Source organism: Buteo buteo, chromosome 27, assembly GCF_964188355.1.
Source record: "Buteo buteo chromosome 27, bButBut1.hap1.1, whole genome shotgun sequence".
Lineage (NCBI taxonomy): Eukaryota > Metazoa > Chordata > Aves > Accipitriformes > Accipitridae > Buteo > Buteo buteo.
In genome coordinates this window covers 8,903,702-8,921,559 of record NC_134197.1, presented here as the reverse complement: position 1 = coordinate 8,921,559, position 17,858 = coordinate 8,903,702, and the positions used below count along the sequence as shown (strand labels likewise).

The 17,858-nt window shown below is 36.4% G+C and overlaps 1 protein-coding gene across 1 annotated transcript in view; it reads left to right on the top strand.

The window, feature by feature from the left end:
- Window positions 1-13,685, top strand: part of VWA3A (von Willebrand factor A domain containing 3A) — a 38,566-nt gene extending 24,881 nt beyond the window's left edge. Inside the window, exons 25-35 of the mRNA XM_075058946.1 lie at window positions 676-786; window positions 1,327-1,424; window positions 1,575-1,727; window positions 2,412-2,520; window positions 3,273-3,417; window positions 3,915-4,059; window positions 5,110-5,261; window positions 7,694-7,820; window positions 8,433-8,530; window positions 9,968-10,031; window positions 11,287-13,685. Coding sequence (XP_074915047.1) covers window positions 676-786; window positions 1,327-1,424; window positions 1,575-1,727; window positions 2,412-2,520; window positions 3,273-3,417; window positions 3,915-4,059; window positions 5,110-5,261; window positions 7,694-7,820; window positions 8,433-8,530; window positions 9,968-10,031; window positions 11,287-11,292 — 1,208 coding nt within the window. The 3' untranslated portion in view covers window positions 11,293-13,685. The remainder of the gene's footprint in view (window positions 1-675; window positions 787-1,326; window positions 1,425-1,574; window positions 1,728-2,411; window positions 2,521-3,272; window positions 3,418-3,914; window positions 4,060-5,109; window positions 5,262-7,693; window positions 7,821-8,432; window positions 8,531-9,967; window positions 10,032-11,286) is intronic.
- Window positions 13,686-17,858: the final 4,173 nt, after the last annotated feature.

The following is a 17,858-nucleotide window of genomic DNA, read 5'->3' as shown; positions in this document are numbered from 1 at the left end:
AATATATATATATATATTTCTGCTAATACTGTTAGATCCCATCATAATTAATATGCTGTTCCACTTGATTTATTTATGATCCAGTAATGAAGGAAAAAAACCCACAAATGTCAGGTTATCTGAAGTGCTGACTCTTGCAACTGCTCCTGATATATGAAGCAGCTCTTAAATTAATTCCAGTCACTGTTGGTCCCTTAAAGTCCAATTCCTTTCTCCTCCATTTTTGTAATTTTCCTGTGTATCTTTGCTAACATTTGCAATTTTTTTTTTTGCATTAATTTGAGTCTTGAAATCTACTGATTTGTTGAAATGAGATTGTTGATATGTAGCAGTGTTTACAAATCTGGATTCATATTTGCATATGAGGTGCTTTGTACAATGTTAATTGGCTTTTCCAACAAATACTATGTTTATTGTAAACCCCTAATCTTTTCAAATTATGCCCTGTGACATTCTTCCTGATGGTAATTTATAAATTTGTAAAGGTTTTGGTTCCATTTCTATGAAAGTAGCATAAGTAGTTCTATAATATGGATTTTTCTTAACCAGTATCTAAAAATTAAGTATTTATAGTTGTGGTAATAGGAAGTTATGAACTGAATAATAGGGTTGCATATAAGAGTTTTATCTAGCTGAAGTAAGCCAACATTTTTTTATATTTTTATTAATTTGTAGCACAAACAATAAAAGAATGGCCTCAGACTAACAATAAAAGAAAGCATAAACTAAGGAAGCAGCCAGAGTTTTCTGTGTCAGTATTTTATACTGATAAAGGAAGAAATGTGGGTACGTCTTACCAGGATATGATGGTGAAGCCTTTTTTTTATCAGCATCTTTATTATAAAACTGTTAGGATGTTAAGTCACTGATAATCAGTGTGCTTTAAATAGTGAGTGGAAGTGAGTTTCACTTATCAAATAGTGGTGGGGGTTTTTGGTTTGATGTTGGTTTAGGAGGGGTTGGCTCTTTTGGGGTGTTTTGTTGGGTGTTTCGGTTTTGTTTGGGGGGGGGGTTGGTAAAGTCCTTTGGGATCTTTTGGTCAAAGATGCTCTAAGGAAAAATGCTGTCATCATGGTTTAGATGATTACAGAAGACTTGGTTTGGAATGTTTTGAAGGTGACAATTTTTAAAAATAAGTGATTTTTTTTTAAAGTACTTCAATGTATCAAACTCGGCTTTTTTTTCAAATGTGGAATTGTGTCTGAAATACTAGTCTGGGTCTTGGGGTGGTTTTGGGGTTTGGTTTTTTTTTTAATCCACAGATTCAAAAGGGCTATGATTTAAACCTAAGGTTCCCAATATTACTTTGTTCATTTTCTTAACTAGGTACAGTATACCGAAAGTATCCAAAGATAATGTGCGTAAGAAAGTCTGTTCCCTCTGTTACATTGCCAAAAAAAGAGGAAATCTGTTCAAGCAAAGAGGTATTTTGCTCCTTACTAGGAAATTGCCATTTTAGAATTATCCATATGAATTAATGTGAACATGTTAGTTGTGATTCTGTACAATGTATTATTACTTAAACTGTCTAATATTTACTAACAACCAATTGCTCCATTTGTTTGTCTTACAAGTGGCTGACCAAGTACAGTATTAAAAAGCTTAAACTGGAATTGCCCAGACTGATGTTTGGTCCAGGCTGTACTCACCAAAAGAAAACTGTGGAGTCTCTGCACAAGAAAGTATCGGCAAAATACTGTACTATCTTCCCTAGCGTAGAAATCAATGTAAGCTTTTGCAGATGTCATATACCTACAACATTGAAAGGCTTTGTATTTGTTTAAGACAATGCATGTTGATCAATGTTTGTGGCTTGGCAGTGTGATGCTCCCTCCACTATTCCCTGTTCTTCTTTCTAAATGACCCTTCTATTAGAAAGCTAGAGGTCTTTTATTCACCACAAAAAATACTTAGTATGTTTGAAGTGCAAACTGTATGGGATCTTTACAACATATGGCATCTCCTCTGATCATACAGTGTGAAAAATAATTTTAAAATTTTAAGTAAAGCTTTTAAAAATTATATGTGAGTCGAAACTGGGAAAATGTTCGATCTTGACTGTTTGGGTTTGTGCAATGACTGGAGAGAAGCATAGAAAGTTAAGTCCAGGATATTATTGCTCTTTTATATCTATAAAACTGTAAGAAATAATGCAACCGATGCACCTGTCCAGTCAAATTATATGATTTTGTTGCCCAGCACAACTGGCTGAGATGAGAACTAGGCTTTCCTAATTTGGGTAAACCAGTTATTTAGTAGCAACAGAGTTGCAAAAATTTTCTTACACTATTTCATAGAGGTAAAGACAAAAAACTTAATCTCCCTGGTTTCTAATGCAGACATTGCATATACAGCAGCTGAGCTCAAATCTCTTGAAGTAAAATGCTTTTGTACAAACTGAATTTTTCCAGGGGGTTGTGAAACATCTGCAGTTTCAGTCTAAAGAACTGGAAACCTACACTGAACAACTGGAGAAAGTATTGCAGCGCTATATACAAAGAATACAGTGGCTTCTGTCAGGTATTGGTGTGCATCCGTTTTTCTGCAAAGCACAACTTATAATATGTTAAATATTCTTGTCTACTATTTCTAATAGAATAAATCTGAACATAAATCTGGACCTCAAATATGAATAAAGATCATTGTTTTGCATTTCACTGAAATTTTAAAATGTATCTTTATGACAATAAAATAAGAATACAAGAGAATTCAGCATCTGTGTAGCTGATGAACATCTAGCTTGCTGTGAAATAATTAGGGCTGTGATGTAAGTTTTTCTTTTTTGTATGTCGTGTTCATGAATACAAGGTTCCTGGTGTCAGAAGCTTTCTATCAACAGAATGTATACAATGGCATATACAAGCAAAATTAGCTTTTCTGTTTCTTCTGCTAAGAATGTGCCCTATTTAGAAGTTCAGCATCACTGCTGGTGAAAAGTACTTTGATCCCTTTGTTGCTTATAAAGATCTTTGTTGGGAAACAGTTTAATTTTTTGCTGGATTGTAAAGTAGGAGCTACACATTATTTAATGCAAGTTGCTACAATTGGCTAGTAATTAATGCTTGACAGTGCTAGATTTGAAATGGCAAAGATTTTTCTATTATTAACCTTTGAACTACCTCATTTCCACACAGATTAGAATTTATTATGTAGAAATATGCCCAGAATAACCCCTAAAGACTGAAGATTTTACAGTATGCTCAATAAAATAATATGTTCAATAAAAAAAGCCTGTGTAATGACACTTAATTAGTTTTAATGTTCTGGCCCAGGAAGCCGAAGATTGTTTGGTACCATTTTAGAAGCAAATGTCTGTGTTTTGATTGATACATCCGGATCCATGGACCCATACTTGCCACATATCACAAAAGAACTTACCTCTCTTATCTGGGAACAGCTGAGAAAAAATGAAGTCAGGTATGATGAACTACTGATAAAGACTGAAATCTGCACTACTTATTATTACATAATAAGGTTACTTAATAATTACAAATAATACAGTACTGAAACACAGTACAAGTAATGATTCTGTTAGTGCATAATATGCATGTGACATGAACTGCTTTTTCTGTTCTTTTTAACCAGTTTTTAATTCTGAGCTCTTTAAGATTTGAGCCTCATTTGCCATAGGCTGATGCTGTTTATCCTTTTGGGCTCAGCATTCCCATAGATTTTGTCTTCCTGCAGAGTGAGACATGCTTTCTGACTCTTCCAAAGCTGAAGACCTTAATCCAGTACTAGGCTCTTGGTTTTGGTTTTTTGGTTGCTTCTGGTTTTGTTTTGGGGTTTGTTATTGGATTTGGGTTTGTGTGTGTTTGTTTTTTTGTTTTGTTTTTTTATTTCAAAACAGGCTTATCTGAAGTGACTGATAGTATTGGTTAGGGTTACATGTTGTGGGCCATCTTTCTCCTCAGGTTTAACCTCCTGAGATTTGCAGAAAACACAGAGAGTTGGAAGGAGTGTCTTGTAGAGGCAAATGATCAAACATGTCATGATGCTGTGCAGTGGGTATCCAAATTCCATGCTCATGGTAATACATGCATCCTTATGGCTTTACAGGTTAGTAAATTGTGTACCATATTTTGGAGAAGACATTGTGTCTTGTGATAAAACACTTCCATCTGACTGATAATATTTTAGGAAAATTACTTGGTCAAAGCATACAACATTTTTATATGCAAAACACTGAACAGATCTGGAATCAAGCTACTGTTCCTGTCCCCAGGGCTCATAGATACTAGAATTCATTGCTCATACTGAGTATAAGAAAAATGTGAAATATCAATAGTTGCATTAATATTTGTGTTCAAAAAATATTGGAGAGAGAAAATAGCCAGTTGCTCAAAATTCTGTTTATGTACAACTGTGGCTGTGATATATTTGCTTTGGGCCAAACAGGGATTTTAAAGAAGCAGTGTTTGTTGGAATCACATGGGCATTGAGTGTAATTCTTGAACTTCAGTAACAGGTGAAGAAACTTTTCTCCTATAAAAGTTCTCAGTGTAGAAATCAACTAGTAATAATAATTTAAAACAGAGACTGAAAGAACTTGCAATTTCCTGAGATTTAAAATTTGAATAAAAAAAGAAATGTTGCCTTAAATGAATGATTCTTCTTCCAGACACCCTTACAGAATCTCTTTATAAATTTTATGGAATTCATCATGAATTAAGTTCAGTAGAACTATAAGGCATGTCTGTATTACAAAGATGTCCACTGAGTCAGTTACCATAGCAAGAAAAAGGCCAAGTCCTAGTGAGCCTGATTTTCAGACATTAAGCATCTTTAACTACCACAAACTGTGATGTAAAAATCTTCTGTCAGCAGTTCTCCAAAACCAGTTAATTTGGTTATTTCAGTGAGTCAGTTTTTGGTGATGCCCTCCTTATGATTATATTGCCTTATGCTACAAATTATCTGCTTGTTTATTTTTCAAAATTATATCCTTGATCTCTTTCATACTTAGTGAAAAGCAAAAGACAATAATAACTTGATTAATGATGTAGTAAATATAAAACTATCTTAAATCATTGGAATAGTGTTTTCATTCTTAAGTATAACTCTTCGTATAAATGTACTAATTATTTAAGCTTATTTTCTGCTTTTCAGAAGGCTCTCAGTTTCAAAGGTATAGAGGCACTGTACATATTGACTGATGGAAAACCTGACACCAGTTGCAGTCTGATTTTGAAAGAAATTGAAAGATTGGGAAAGAAACAAGATATTAAAATCCACACCATTTCTTTTAGCTGTACAGACAGGTATATGATACTTTGCAAGAACAATAACAACAAAAAACTTTAAAATTACTGGTTTATTTATTGTCAAAAGGCTGTGTTACCAAAATGGGCCACGTGCTCAGTTCACTGAACACCAGGATTGAGCTAGATATTCATGCATATGGGAACTGGGAAGGCTGTTCTGACACAGGTAATTGCCACATGGCCTTCATCTCCCACAGCTTATGTCCTTGAGAGAGTTACCTCCACACACACAAAGAAGTGATATGCATCACTAGTCTGCAATACTGAGGTCATTCCTGCAGTTCTATCATTAGTCTATCATATACACGTCCCTATAGAGGCATAAGAAGTTAATACACTGACGTGGACTGGAATCGGGAGCACTGGGAAAGCACTAAAGCCAGCCATAGTAGGTTGTTGGTTAAAGATAGATCTCTGGTTGTTCCTTTTCGGGGGTCTTTGCATGGTCCAGAATTGGGAACCATGATACAATATCAAAAAGTATGCATTCCTCTAGATTTGAATTCATGGCTGTGCCTGTGTGATGCAGGGAGCAGATAGCCAAACAGGCCACCAGTTCTTTCTAGAATAGGTGCATGTCCACATTGCCTCCTCAAAATGCAGTAGTTGTCTAAGGTCTTCAGGAACTCAGCCTTGCCTGCCAGCCCTCCTGTCCCAGTGGCAGTCATGGGGTTAACAACTTCTGGGTAATGCCTTTGGGTTATCCAGCTGCCATGAGAAATTTTTGACCCTCTCATAGCACAAACTGACAAGCAGTGTTGTTTCTGTTAGGTCCTAGGTTGCATCCTGCTGAACTGTGAGGTGGATGTTGCCACAGCAGTGGAAAAGAGCTGTAAAAAGACATTAAAAAGCATAAGAAATAAAAGGTTCAGGAAGGTGAACAAGCAACAGAAAATATGGTCATAGGAAATGCAAAAGATTTCAAAGCAGGACTGAGGATGGATGAGGAAAGACCAGCAGGATCTCAAGGAAAGCTGAGAGATGATAGTCATGAGAAAATAGGGCACACACAATGGTTGGGCCATTCTGTAGCTCTTCAGGGTGTTCTCAGAGCTCTGGATGGTTCAGGAATAATCTGTGGGCATGTCTGCTGGGTGTACACTGGAGAATGTTGTGCTAGTACAACCACGCTAATACCTGATAAAATGTTGAAAACGTGCACTGGAGTTTCTAGATTAGTATCCTGCTAAAGTAGTATAGTTTGCACACAACAGAGCTACTGAGAGAGCTAAACCAATGTGTGACAGACAAAAATAATTGGGGGATTTGCTTCAAAACTCCATTACTGTTCCAGATTAAATTGCCCAGATCCTATACTGCTACAGTAGCTAATAGACCTTAAAGCTAAATCCCTCAAAAGATGACAGTTTGGATGTCATTCTTCAAGCCATTAAGGGGAGAAGTAGTGGACTTCTTGATAGATAGTCTGTGACCTTTGTGATTTTGGAAGTGAGGTTTGACAGGAAGAGTGTTACTTTATAAGCTTTTATATATCTTCCTTCCTGGTAAAAACTTTGAATTATGGGCCCTAAGTTGAAAAAGCCACTTTAAGTATTTATGAAAAGTCTTTTACTTCTGAATATTTTGAGTTAATTTATTTGCATATCACTTGGTTAACTGGTCAGTAGCCAATAATTGTCTGTTAAGGAAATCTGCTTATATAATAATGGAGATAATAATTTATAATAATGGAAACAATAATTTATAAGCCTTTATAAATAAGGGAGAAAGATGTCACTTCTGACTATGAGTTACTCTGAAACAAAATCTGCTGCTTCCTTTCAAAGAAATCTAGTTATTTGTGGAGATTTTAGTGTCCAGAATGGAATCAGTCCTTACAGCTTACTTGAAATTAATGGACATGTGACTATTTTTGACTTTGCAATGCTAGTACTTGGGAGACAGGACTCTAAAATGATGTATAAATGGCAGTAAAAGTGTGTGATTTAGCATACTTGCAATAAGAATACAATAACAACTGTACTAGTTATCCTAATGGTTCTCATTGGACAATGAGAAGTAATAGAGGCTGGGGCAAGAGAATAAAATATGGGGCATGCACAAAATGTTCTTTCCCTTTATGGAGTCTCCCAGGTTTTGGTTTTCTTCCCGTGTGTAAAATATTACTGCCCTTTACCTGCTAGCCTGGCTTCTGCATTTCTTGGTTTAGTTTCTTTTTTTTGGTTCTGTTGCTACACTGAACCTATTGTCCAAAAGTAGCCTGTCTTTGGAGGTTACGACAGCTAAGCAGTGTATATTCTTCATGAGCAATTGACAAATAGAAACTATACAGAAGTTTATAATCATGTCCTCCAAACTATTTGTTTTGATGTAATATTCTTTGAGGAATTCTTAGAAATTCTTCTTCTACTCTTGTTGCTTTCAGGGAAATAATTTTCATAAGTAACTTACTACTTTGTTGTTAACAGAGGAGCTAATGAATTTCTGAAGAAGCTTGCTTCCCAAACAGGAGGGCGCTACCATTGCAGTTTTGGAGATGTGGATGGACAATTAGCAGCACACAGAATGTTGACGGAGGGGCTTGATTTTGAAGATGTATGTTAAATAGATTGGTTTTGTTGGGTTTGGTTTTGTTTCATTTCAACTTAGTTCTTCATCAGTAGTCAAACTGCATTTAAAAAAGAAAAATCATGAGAAAAATAAATACAAGACTCCTAAGATAACTACACATTGAAACCGAAAGGAGAAATTTTAATATATGGCTTTGCCTCTCTGCTAGCTGGCTAGGTCAGGTGACCAAACCCATGAAACAAGTATACAATGGAATACGGTTTTTGAAAGAGAAGCAAAAAAAAAATCTTGTATCTGGACACTGTGGGTTTTAAGCTAACTTTATCTTTTGCTGTGCCCTCTTACCCTTACCATCTTTTATTTTATTTATGTAATTGTAAAATCCTCATACAGTGTTCAGCATGTGAATGCTCCAGCAGGAGACCTCAGGGATTGCCACAGTAGAAAAATATATTAATGAACAGAACCATAGTCAATACAGAGTTGCTCTGCTCTCCCCTGGTAAGACCAAGACCTTCTCTGCAAGTAGATAGGAGTAGAGAGATTTAGAGCTTAGGCTCAGTTAATTAAGTTGGTAGAAATTGAAAATAGTAAGTAGGTGCAGGTTAAAGTAGAATATTTTAATTCTGTTTTCAGGATCCAGTTTTCCCGTACTTTGAAGGAGATGATTTAAAGAAGCTTATTCAAGAAGTAGCAAAAGCTAGAAGTTTCTTGAAACAGGCAAAATCTTTGAGGTGAGTATTTATCAAGAATCTTTCAATAATTGCTTTTTTATTTCATGAAAGGTCGATAAGAATAACTGGCTTCCAGTGTCTGCTATGTAAAAAAAGAATTGCTGTTTCTTTCCTTGTACTGTCAAATTGAGTGGTTTTTTGAGGCTTGGAAAATGACATGCAAGCAAGCTGCTTCAGAGGGATTTACTTTTAAGGTCTTACACAATTAGCCACCATCTGTAGTAAAGGATCGGAGCAGATTCTAACAATGTGTTAAACTTTAGGGCTGTTGTTTTCTCTCAGTTGTTGTCCCTCCGTTTCTTACATCAAAGAGAAATTACATTAAGTTGTTCCTCTCCTTGCTGAGTTCTGTCATCTGCCAAATTGATGTATTTCTCTTGGTATATATTGTTAAAAGAGGAAATTGACTCTTGTTAATGTGGTGCAATGTTCTTTTTAGTACCTATTCCTTTAGTATGACTTCTTACTCAAAAATGCAAATTATTTTTATTTTCTAAAATCTGTATGGGCTGCTTCTATCCTACCTCACCCTGATTTCTCTAACTGCATCACCATCCATTCTGTCTGCTAGAATTATGTTCTCTGCATGGAATAATGTAAGATCTTTCTTCTGTTCTCAAACAATCCCATCTCAAACCCAAGGGAAAAAGAAACTTCATATTGAGGGAGGATGTGGAAGAGAAAAGAAAGAGAGACCAACCTGAAGAGTGTTGGCAGAACATTCTTATTCTATGGAGAGAGAAGGAAGCTGAAAATTACAGTGAGGAAGGAAAGAGGGGAAGACACAGGACAAACTCTGGTGGCCCCAAGACTTAATAGGGAAAGGAAAAAGATTAAAAGTCAAATTAATTAGGAAAGCAGAAAAAGACTGACATTGAGAGTTGAGATCTTTGAGAGGAGAAGGATTTTGTCAGACCCTTGGGTAAATCAGGAAATGTAAGAAGAGTTAAGAGGAAGGCTTAGGGAATCTTCCCAGAAAAAGGCTAGTAGAAACTTTACAGGTCTTTAGAGGCAAAGAGAAAGGGAGATTGATAGTAATTGGAAAAGTAGAGCAGCATATCCCTGTTGGCACTGCATGCCATCTGTATCTGAGTAGACTGAATTGGCTCGAGTGGCACACCATTCCATGGTGCTTCTGGTATCATTCAGAGCTAGCTTTGATACCTGCCTAGAACTGGAGTGAAGAACAGTTAAATTGTATTGATTGTTATGTTTCTTCATTGTTACACTTCCTAACTGCCAATCCAGAACCAGAAAGTGCCATTTCAATAGTAATAGTGGACAAAAGTACTTGCAAAGAGCCTTAAAATGCATTATACCTCCTCAATGAAAAGATTTGTGTTGCACAAGGACATGGCTAAACAGAGATAGAAAGCTACTGTATGTCTCCATGAAAAGCTGCTGTAATTCTTTGGGGTTTGTTTCTCTTTCAAACAGGTTATTACTACAAAAATGGAATATAAAGCAAAAGGACAATTCTGGCTTTAAAAAAAGTGCTCAGGTAAATAGTCACCACAAATAGATCATAGTTTATATATAGTTCATATGTTACCATAGAAGAATAACACTTCATAAGCCTAACATAAAATATGTTAATTTCCAGCAGTGGAAACTTTTTTTCCCAAGTTGAAAACATTTGTAATGATTGTAGTTCTTAGCAGAGCTAGTCCACAAAGAACAGAGCTATACACAAAGAACAGCTCAAAGAGAACTTTGGATATTTGGCGTGAAAGGAGCAAGGCAGATGTATATTTGTAGTTATTAATGGTTTTCTAAGCTCTTTCTAAGAGCAAACAGCTAAACACATTAGAGGGTTAGGACCAGTTACAATGGCTGTAGTAACAATTGCTACATGGACTGCATGATTTATCAGTTAATGAACAAGGCTGACTGAAAAAAGACCCTGCTAATAGTAAAGACAGCCTCAGCAAACACTGGATTATTGTTACAAAGTTGTGGAAGAGGCAGCTGGACAAACTAAACCTCTGGCAGTGCCAACCTGCTGCTTTTAAATTGGCAAAGTGAAAATTACAGGAAAAGAGAAATTGCTGGGTGGAAGTACATTCTCAGGGTTAAACAGTACAGAAGCATTTTTCACAGAGCTGTTTGAGGGGGGAAAAAGTGGATGTGCAGACAACTGCAGAGAGTTGCACTAGAGAACTTAGGCCTGCCAAGATATTCCTCAAGGAATTGTGTAAGGCAGATAGATACATAGTGAGACTGTTTTTTAAATCCTTGTTTCTATAGCTGTAGTTTGTATTTTGGTTTACAAACATTGCCGAGTCATTCAAAGAGAAGAAAAAAAAAAAAATCCAGTCAGATCCGCTGGTTAAGAATGCTTGCTTCATGGAGAATGGAACCTGGAGCCTGGTCAAGTATGTGCAGAGTTCAGCATGTAAAGGCCGATGACTAAAGAGAGAAATGCTTGGTGAGGAAACAGATATATAACCATCCTATAGTAGCAAGAAAGTTGTTACAGGCATGTAAAGATAGAGGCTAGTGTTCCACAACCATCTGTCTCTATAGGTAAACTGTATTGTTTGCAAAGTGTATAGGAAGAGGCATTCCTGTTAATGTACTTCAGAAAGTACATAGCATTGTAACACGATTAAACACGTAAGTGAGGACAATTGAAAGTTAATCAAGTTAATTTATATTGGTTTTCCATTACCATTTTGTCAAGGGTGATGGTGAGCCTATGCAGTTTATATATCTTGAATTGTATTTTTAAAACTATTCATGTGCTTGACTTCTAGGAATAAATTTTAGACCAAGAAAAGACGCTGAAGAGGTTTGGAGTGGTTCCACTCGCCTGCTTCTTTCCGGAGTGTGCTTAAAGCTTCCAGCTTCAAGGAAAGAGGGAAGATGTACTCTTTATTGTCTCTGAACTTCTGGCAAGAGAAGAAGTTACAGATGATAAATGCTGTTGACTTATTCCACTTGCAGACTTTGCAGGACTCAAAGTAAATCAAGCCCTGAACTCTCCAAAGTTTAAACATAAGTAGAGGATATTTCTCAATATAGCTAATACAAATTTTAACTGTCATGTATTTCTAATACGAGTAGTTATACAAGGTCACAACATTTGTTTCTCTTCTATTCTACTGCATCATACTAATAATTCCTTCAATCAGTTGGTGGTATGTCCAAGATGTCTTTTTTGGCAGTTGGTTTGAGACTTGTTTGCTGGTGCTCATTATCACTAACAGACGGGACAGATGGCCGTGATACTAGAAAGAGAATTCTTTAGCCAGTTTCACGGAAAACAAAGCTTGGAATGAATGTTTTTGCCAGAAGAAGTTTGCTAACAATTATTTCCACTCTTTGCTTTTTTTGTTGGCAGTAGAGGATATAGAGACATGCAAACAAATAATATTGTGTTGCTCATAAAGCCTGGTTATATTTGTGTAACCAGACACTGCCAGACTTCTAAGCAATTCTGTTAAGTTCTTAGGTGTTTCCTATCCTAGAAAGATTAAAAATATGTTTGCCAGTACTGTGTAAGAAAATCCAGTTTAAGCTAACTGCAGTAATGAGGCACATATTTTTCCAGTTGATTTATGAAATCATTTTTTTTTTAACGAAGAACTCTGCAATGACAGCTCATTAGTATTTTTTAGGTGTTTGTCTTTCAGAGGGTTAGGAATTCATCTCAGGTGTTTAATATATGTAATATTTAATGAAAATGGATTCAGACTGCAAAATTCAGATACTTGATCTGAGTTTATTCAGGAGCCATTTGCATCTCCTGAGTGCCAGCTGATGGGAGTGATTAGATATAAGTTGTTATGGGAGATACTATCCTTTCTGTCCCTCCATCTGTTTTGTCTCCATAAAGAATTAAAAATTATTTCTATCATAAAAGTCTCTTTTTAGTGTTGTGTGCTCTGCAGCAGCTGACTCCTGCCTTCCATGTTAGTACCAGCCTGCTGTGGAATACTGCAGTTAAAATGGTGCTTTGTGCTAGGCATCATTTTCTCTGATTTTATTAGTATGTGCATTGGTGTGTGTATAACTGCTGAGATGCTTTGATATGAAAATGTTAATTTTAAATTAATAGGATTAGTTACATTTTTATTTGGGGTATATAAATATTAGATTATAATCTCTGATAAAATGTGTGGATTTGTACTAATGGAAATGTTAAAACAGTAAATCTAGGTAGAAAGGATGAGGTTTCTGTATTGCCAAAAAGGGATTATTTATTCCTCGGAGGATTTAAGAAATGTCACAATACTGTAGCATAGATTCTGATACTCTTATAAAGGTCCTTTAAAAGAACCTTAAAAGGAAATATACTCGTGCAGGTATGTTAAATGATATCAGAGACTTATTGTGAAATAAGATAGTAATGCACATGTCAGATTTTGCAAATGTGGATAAGCATCAGAATATTTCAGTGTGTTGTGTTAGGTTGCAATCTATCACACCTCCCATTTACAGCCTCTTTTTTTTAGACTGATTGTCAATGGATCTATGTATTCCCAAGTTCACAGCAACCTACACTAATACTCATCTCTTCACTCAGTTGTTTGTTTTGGTTTAGACTGATCATTTGTTTCTGTGGGCAGAGCATAGCAAGTTTCTCTGGTTCTCTTGAGTATCCTCCCAGACTTAAAGTAGGTGTTAGGAATTCAGGAGTCTTCTCTTTGCTGGTGGTATGAGCTAAGGGTTTCCAAGTCTGCTGCTGAAGACAAATGCAACTGAAAACTAAGGAACAAATGTTGATGTTAGAATTTTTGTAACCACAGAAGCTATAAAATAGTTGGGTGTTACAGTATTTAGCCATTGCATCCCATCCAACCTCACTTCTTTTGTAAGCGTTTTCAGGCTGTAGCCTCTCCATGCTTCTGAAGCCTTCTTGTCTTGCAGGCTGGTCAGTCCTGCTATCTACTCAGAGCAGCTTCTTCCTTTAAAATGTAGTTTCTGTCTCCTGCCTATCACCTACCTGGGAACTCTCATCCTACCTGCTTCCGTCAATCTGAGGGCTAATTTGTCAGGAAAACATTTTAAGGAGATGATTCAGCTGTGATGGCCTGATTAATGGAGTGCTCTGTTAATGGCTTTTCAATGTTGATCTGTCATGTATATGTCATTTGTTTTCCTGGTTTATGCTTCCTGGAATGCAATTCCCTGTATTCAAGACATAATAAAAGAGGAGTTTTATAATTGACAAAGATGTGTATTTTTCTGCCAGCTTGTTTGTAAGTCATGTCATTGCTGTGACTCACTGAATATGTTGCTTTGAATTCAATGAATTGAAGACAAACGGCTAAACCAGTTGCTACCTTGAAGTATGTGTTCTACTCCCTATCAGAGGAGTGCTGCTTTTGCAGCAAGAGTGGGTAACTTCTGTATGGAGTGGCTCATGTACTGCCGTAATTTACACTCAACTTCCAGCTGCTGTGCTACAGTTAACTGGTGCAGATGTTCATAAAAGCTTAGTGTGGACTGGCAGTTCAGGAACTCCTTTCTGCATGGTTCAGCCATACCGGCTTCAGGGGACAACAACCTTCAGAAGAAGGGTGGGACTGCTAGGGAAAATAACAAATTAATCCATCTAAATGTGCCTGAATTTGAGTCAACCCCAGGAAGTTCATGCTGCTTCTAAGGAAGATAACAGCAATGAGTGTGTGTTGTGCTGTGTCCTTTAGAATTCTGTCCAGTAAGAATTTCTCTGTGCTTTGTAAGCATGCTATCTACTATTAGTGCGTATCTAGATTTGTAACTATAAAGTTCCAAGACTTTAGGTACCCAAACGTGTTAATACAACTAAGTCACAAGAATTTTCATGGAATCATTTTAATGCATCTCAACCAGTTAGATGAATATAGGATACTTTCATTGAACTTCAGGCCTCTGTGAAACCATCTCAAACAGACCCTTATTAGATGTTTGCTTTCTGAATAGTTTAACAAAACAGAGAGGAAGAAGGGAAAATCCAATTCCAGGAAACCTGCCAGCATCAGAAAACATGCTATTCTTACCCTGTCTCTGTTACAATAAAGGGAATATAAGTTTTAATTAATTATATTGAACGCACTGGTGGAACTACTGTATGAGGAGATTGATAATCCCTGACTTCTATCATGTGAGACTTCATCAGTTAGAATCTTAAATTCTATTCAGAGTTCGACAGGTAGATTAGGCCAACCCTGTAAGCTGCAAGTTTACATGCTTTTAGTGATATGGCCTGCCTCTGTCATTGTGACCACATTTAATGTGGTACTGAGACTCACTCTTAATAGAGTAATAACTAGCAAATAACAAACTTAAACTCTGTTAGAGGGTTTTTCTTTTTTCCTTTCCTGCTTGGAAAGTTCTGCAGCTTATGTTACATTTCTGGGTTAATAACAGCAATAGAAGTGAATGAAACTTTGTAAATGAAACTTAGTAGAAGTTATGATAAGGTTTTAAATTATATCTGCCTGACATAGTGCAAAACATCCATCCTAAGCCACCTCCCATACCCTTGTCACTCCTCCAATGCTTTTTGGTACGAAAACAAACCATGTAGTAGTAATGATGATCTGTATTTCTCTCTTCCAGTGCAATGACCATTAGAAAACTTTTGAATTAAGAGGAAACCTATTAGGATTGGTCTTCAATAATCTTTTTAAAACCTGCATATATATAGCTCCTGTGGGGTTTTTTTGTTTGTTTTCTCTGTGATTCCTATATGTAAGAAGCCAAGCTGTCATCCCTGCTCATGCCTTTATTCAGTACAAGTTAATGCAGTATTTTTATTTATGATGCATTTGTATTCCTTCTCTTCAAATATTGCATAAACTGTCCCCATTTCTAACAAGACCTAAGAGCTGATAAAGGGCATGTTCATTGTTGCTATTAGAAGTTGCTTTTTTTTCTTCCTGTAATTCTACCCTGACTTGGCAATGTAGTCTTAAAGTTATCATTTCATTTGACCTGTAAATCAATCTGTGTAGCATGCAAAGTAAACGAGAACAACATAACTTGAAAAGCATTTTATATGACAAATTCCAGGGCTGTGCTTTGAAGTATTTATGTGTGCTTTATTCCTTCCATAAGGAAATGGTGAAATATGCAGAATTGTAACACAAATAGATACACAAAGACACAGGAAAAAGGAAGGAGTGAGAATGTTTACGTATGTTAATGAAGAACTGAGGGACTTACGAAGAATCTGATCTCTCAGCTTTGCATCTAGCTGTGTGAAGAATATAGTAGAAAACATTGATTTTTTTCCAGACTTTTTTTTAAGAAGAAAAATACGTTTTAAGTACTAGATATGGTTGGTTTTAGAAACACTGTATCTGATAGTATTAAAAAGAAAAACCCCTTAACAGATGACAGGACATAAGAAAAACAGAAAAAGCATAGTATCATTTCTACTAAATGTGTATTTGTAACTTTCTTCTGTTGTTATTATATTATACAGAAATGTATAATTACCTAGTTATACAGAAAAAAATATTTTTACAAAAGACAAGCTATTGAAATGCATAGTGATGAATGCTTAGTATCTTTCCATAACGAAAAAGAAGAGGGAGCTTACTGCTCAGAGGATCTTAACTTAGTCCTAGCATACAGTTGTTCTTTTGGTGTTATTAGGCCTTTTGTATAATAACAGGAATAAGGATCTGCATCTTCTTTTCCCTTTTGGCATGGACTTACAGTGTGACATGTAAGTTGCTTTGCCTCTGTATCTTTTTCAATTTAGCAAGGAATGTGAAGAACATTGTATTACCATAAAGTATTTAATGTTGCATTTGAGTGATGCATACTTTGGGTATTAAGTTACATCTGTTGTTGCATTAATACTGTGTTGGGAAACTTTTTTAAGGACTACTTCATTGCTTAGAAACATTTGATATGTACCAATGTTTAGCATTTGATTATAAGAAAAATAAATATTCTTAAGTTTCCTTTCCCAAATTCAGATCCCATGATTTCTCTTTTTGAAGCAAAAATTCTAAGCACAGCAAGGGATGATGCTTAGAGGAGAGTTCCATTCTTTTCCTCTTTTCCATTGACATTGCAAGACCTTCTAATTTAAATGCTTTTTAATGTTTCCTGTCATCTCTCACTTAAAATGTAAATAGCTCACCATTGTCATTTCACTTCGCTCAGCTCTCTTGTTTTAGACTCAGTCCTTGTTATGAGGATGATTGTTTTTGTAGTCACAAAGAGCTAAGTACCTTTAGTCAAAAGTACTTACACCCTACAACAGATTTGTCCAGACTTCTTTGGGGTTGCAGAGAGGATCAGCGATTTGGTATGCTGTCCAAACAAGTCTCGCCACTCTGAGTTCATATGATTGTGTCAGTACATATGACTGGGCATCTGGATGTGAGCAAGTGCACAGGGAGGTGCTCAAACACATGATGTGCCTGGACAACTCTACTAATTTAGGGCTTAGATACAGAATTTTTAACAAGTCAAATGAAGAGAGTGTATTTTTATGCTGCAGTTATTTCAGCAGAATCCTATCCTTGAGATAGCTTTAAGAGAGACTTTGTCTCTTAAGCTTTTCTGCTATTCTTCTGCCCTTGGGCACTGCAGAACATCCCATCCTGCCTATGACTCAGGCCAAACATCCAGCTGTCATTTTAATTCAGACCTCTGTCTAGCTCTTCGTGCTTTGGTTATGTCTCTGTTAAAGGCTCCTTTCTGCATAGTATCTTCCATGCAATTAAAAACCCTCATTCAGGTTCCTGTTACCTCACAGCTGGAGCATTGCTCCTGTTCTGTGCCCTGCAAATGCAGACCTATGGAGTTAGTGGGACCTGCTGAAGGAAAGGGACAAAGCCCCAGCCTCCACACATCTGTCTTCTAGGCCATGAGCTCATACCTCTCTGTCGTCCAGCACCCAGCACTGGTGCCCACAGAACTAGCACGGGGACAAGAGTGTTCCTTTGTACGCTGGAGACATACAGCGTCTTGTCTTATGCCCTGAATCCTACTCACTCTTACTCAATTCAGATTTATATTGGTGGATCAATCAGCATGTAATTTTAAAACAGCTTGTGTAAGCTTACTAGATTCCTCTATCAAATGGTGCAATTACATTTCAACATTGCTTTACAGCCTGGATGTGAGTAACATTTTGATAACCCAACGAGGCGTTTCAGAAACGTGGACCTTCTCCATGTAAACAGACAAACTCTCTGACACCTTCCTGTTGTATTTTATGCCGTCATCTCCTAGAAGTACTGGATGTTTTGTTTATTTCTGTGTGCCTACGAGAACTGTGAGTAGTTATAGGAGAAAAAGTAGAAAAGGGCAGTATAGAGTTGTGCTTCAAGGCTAAAGCAAGCTTGAATCTTAATGCAGCAGCTTTTCTCATTGT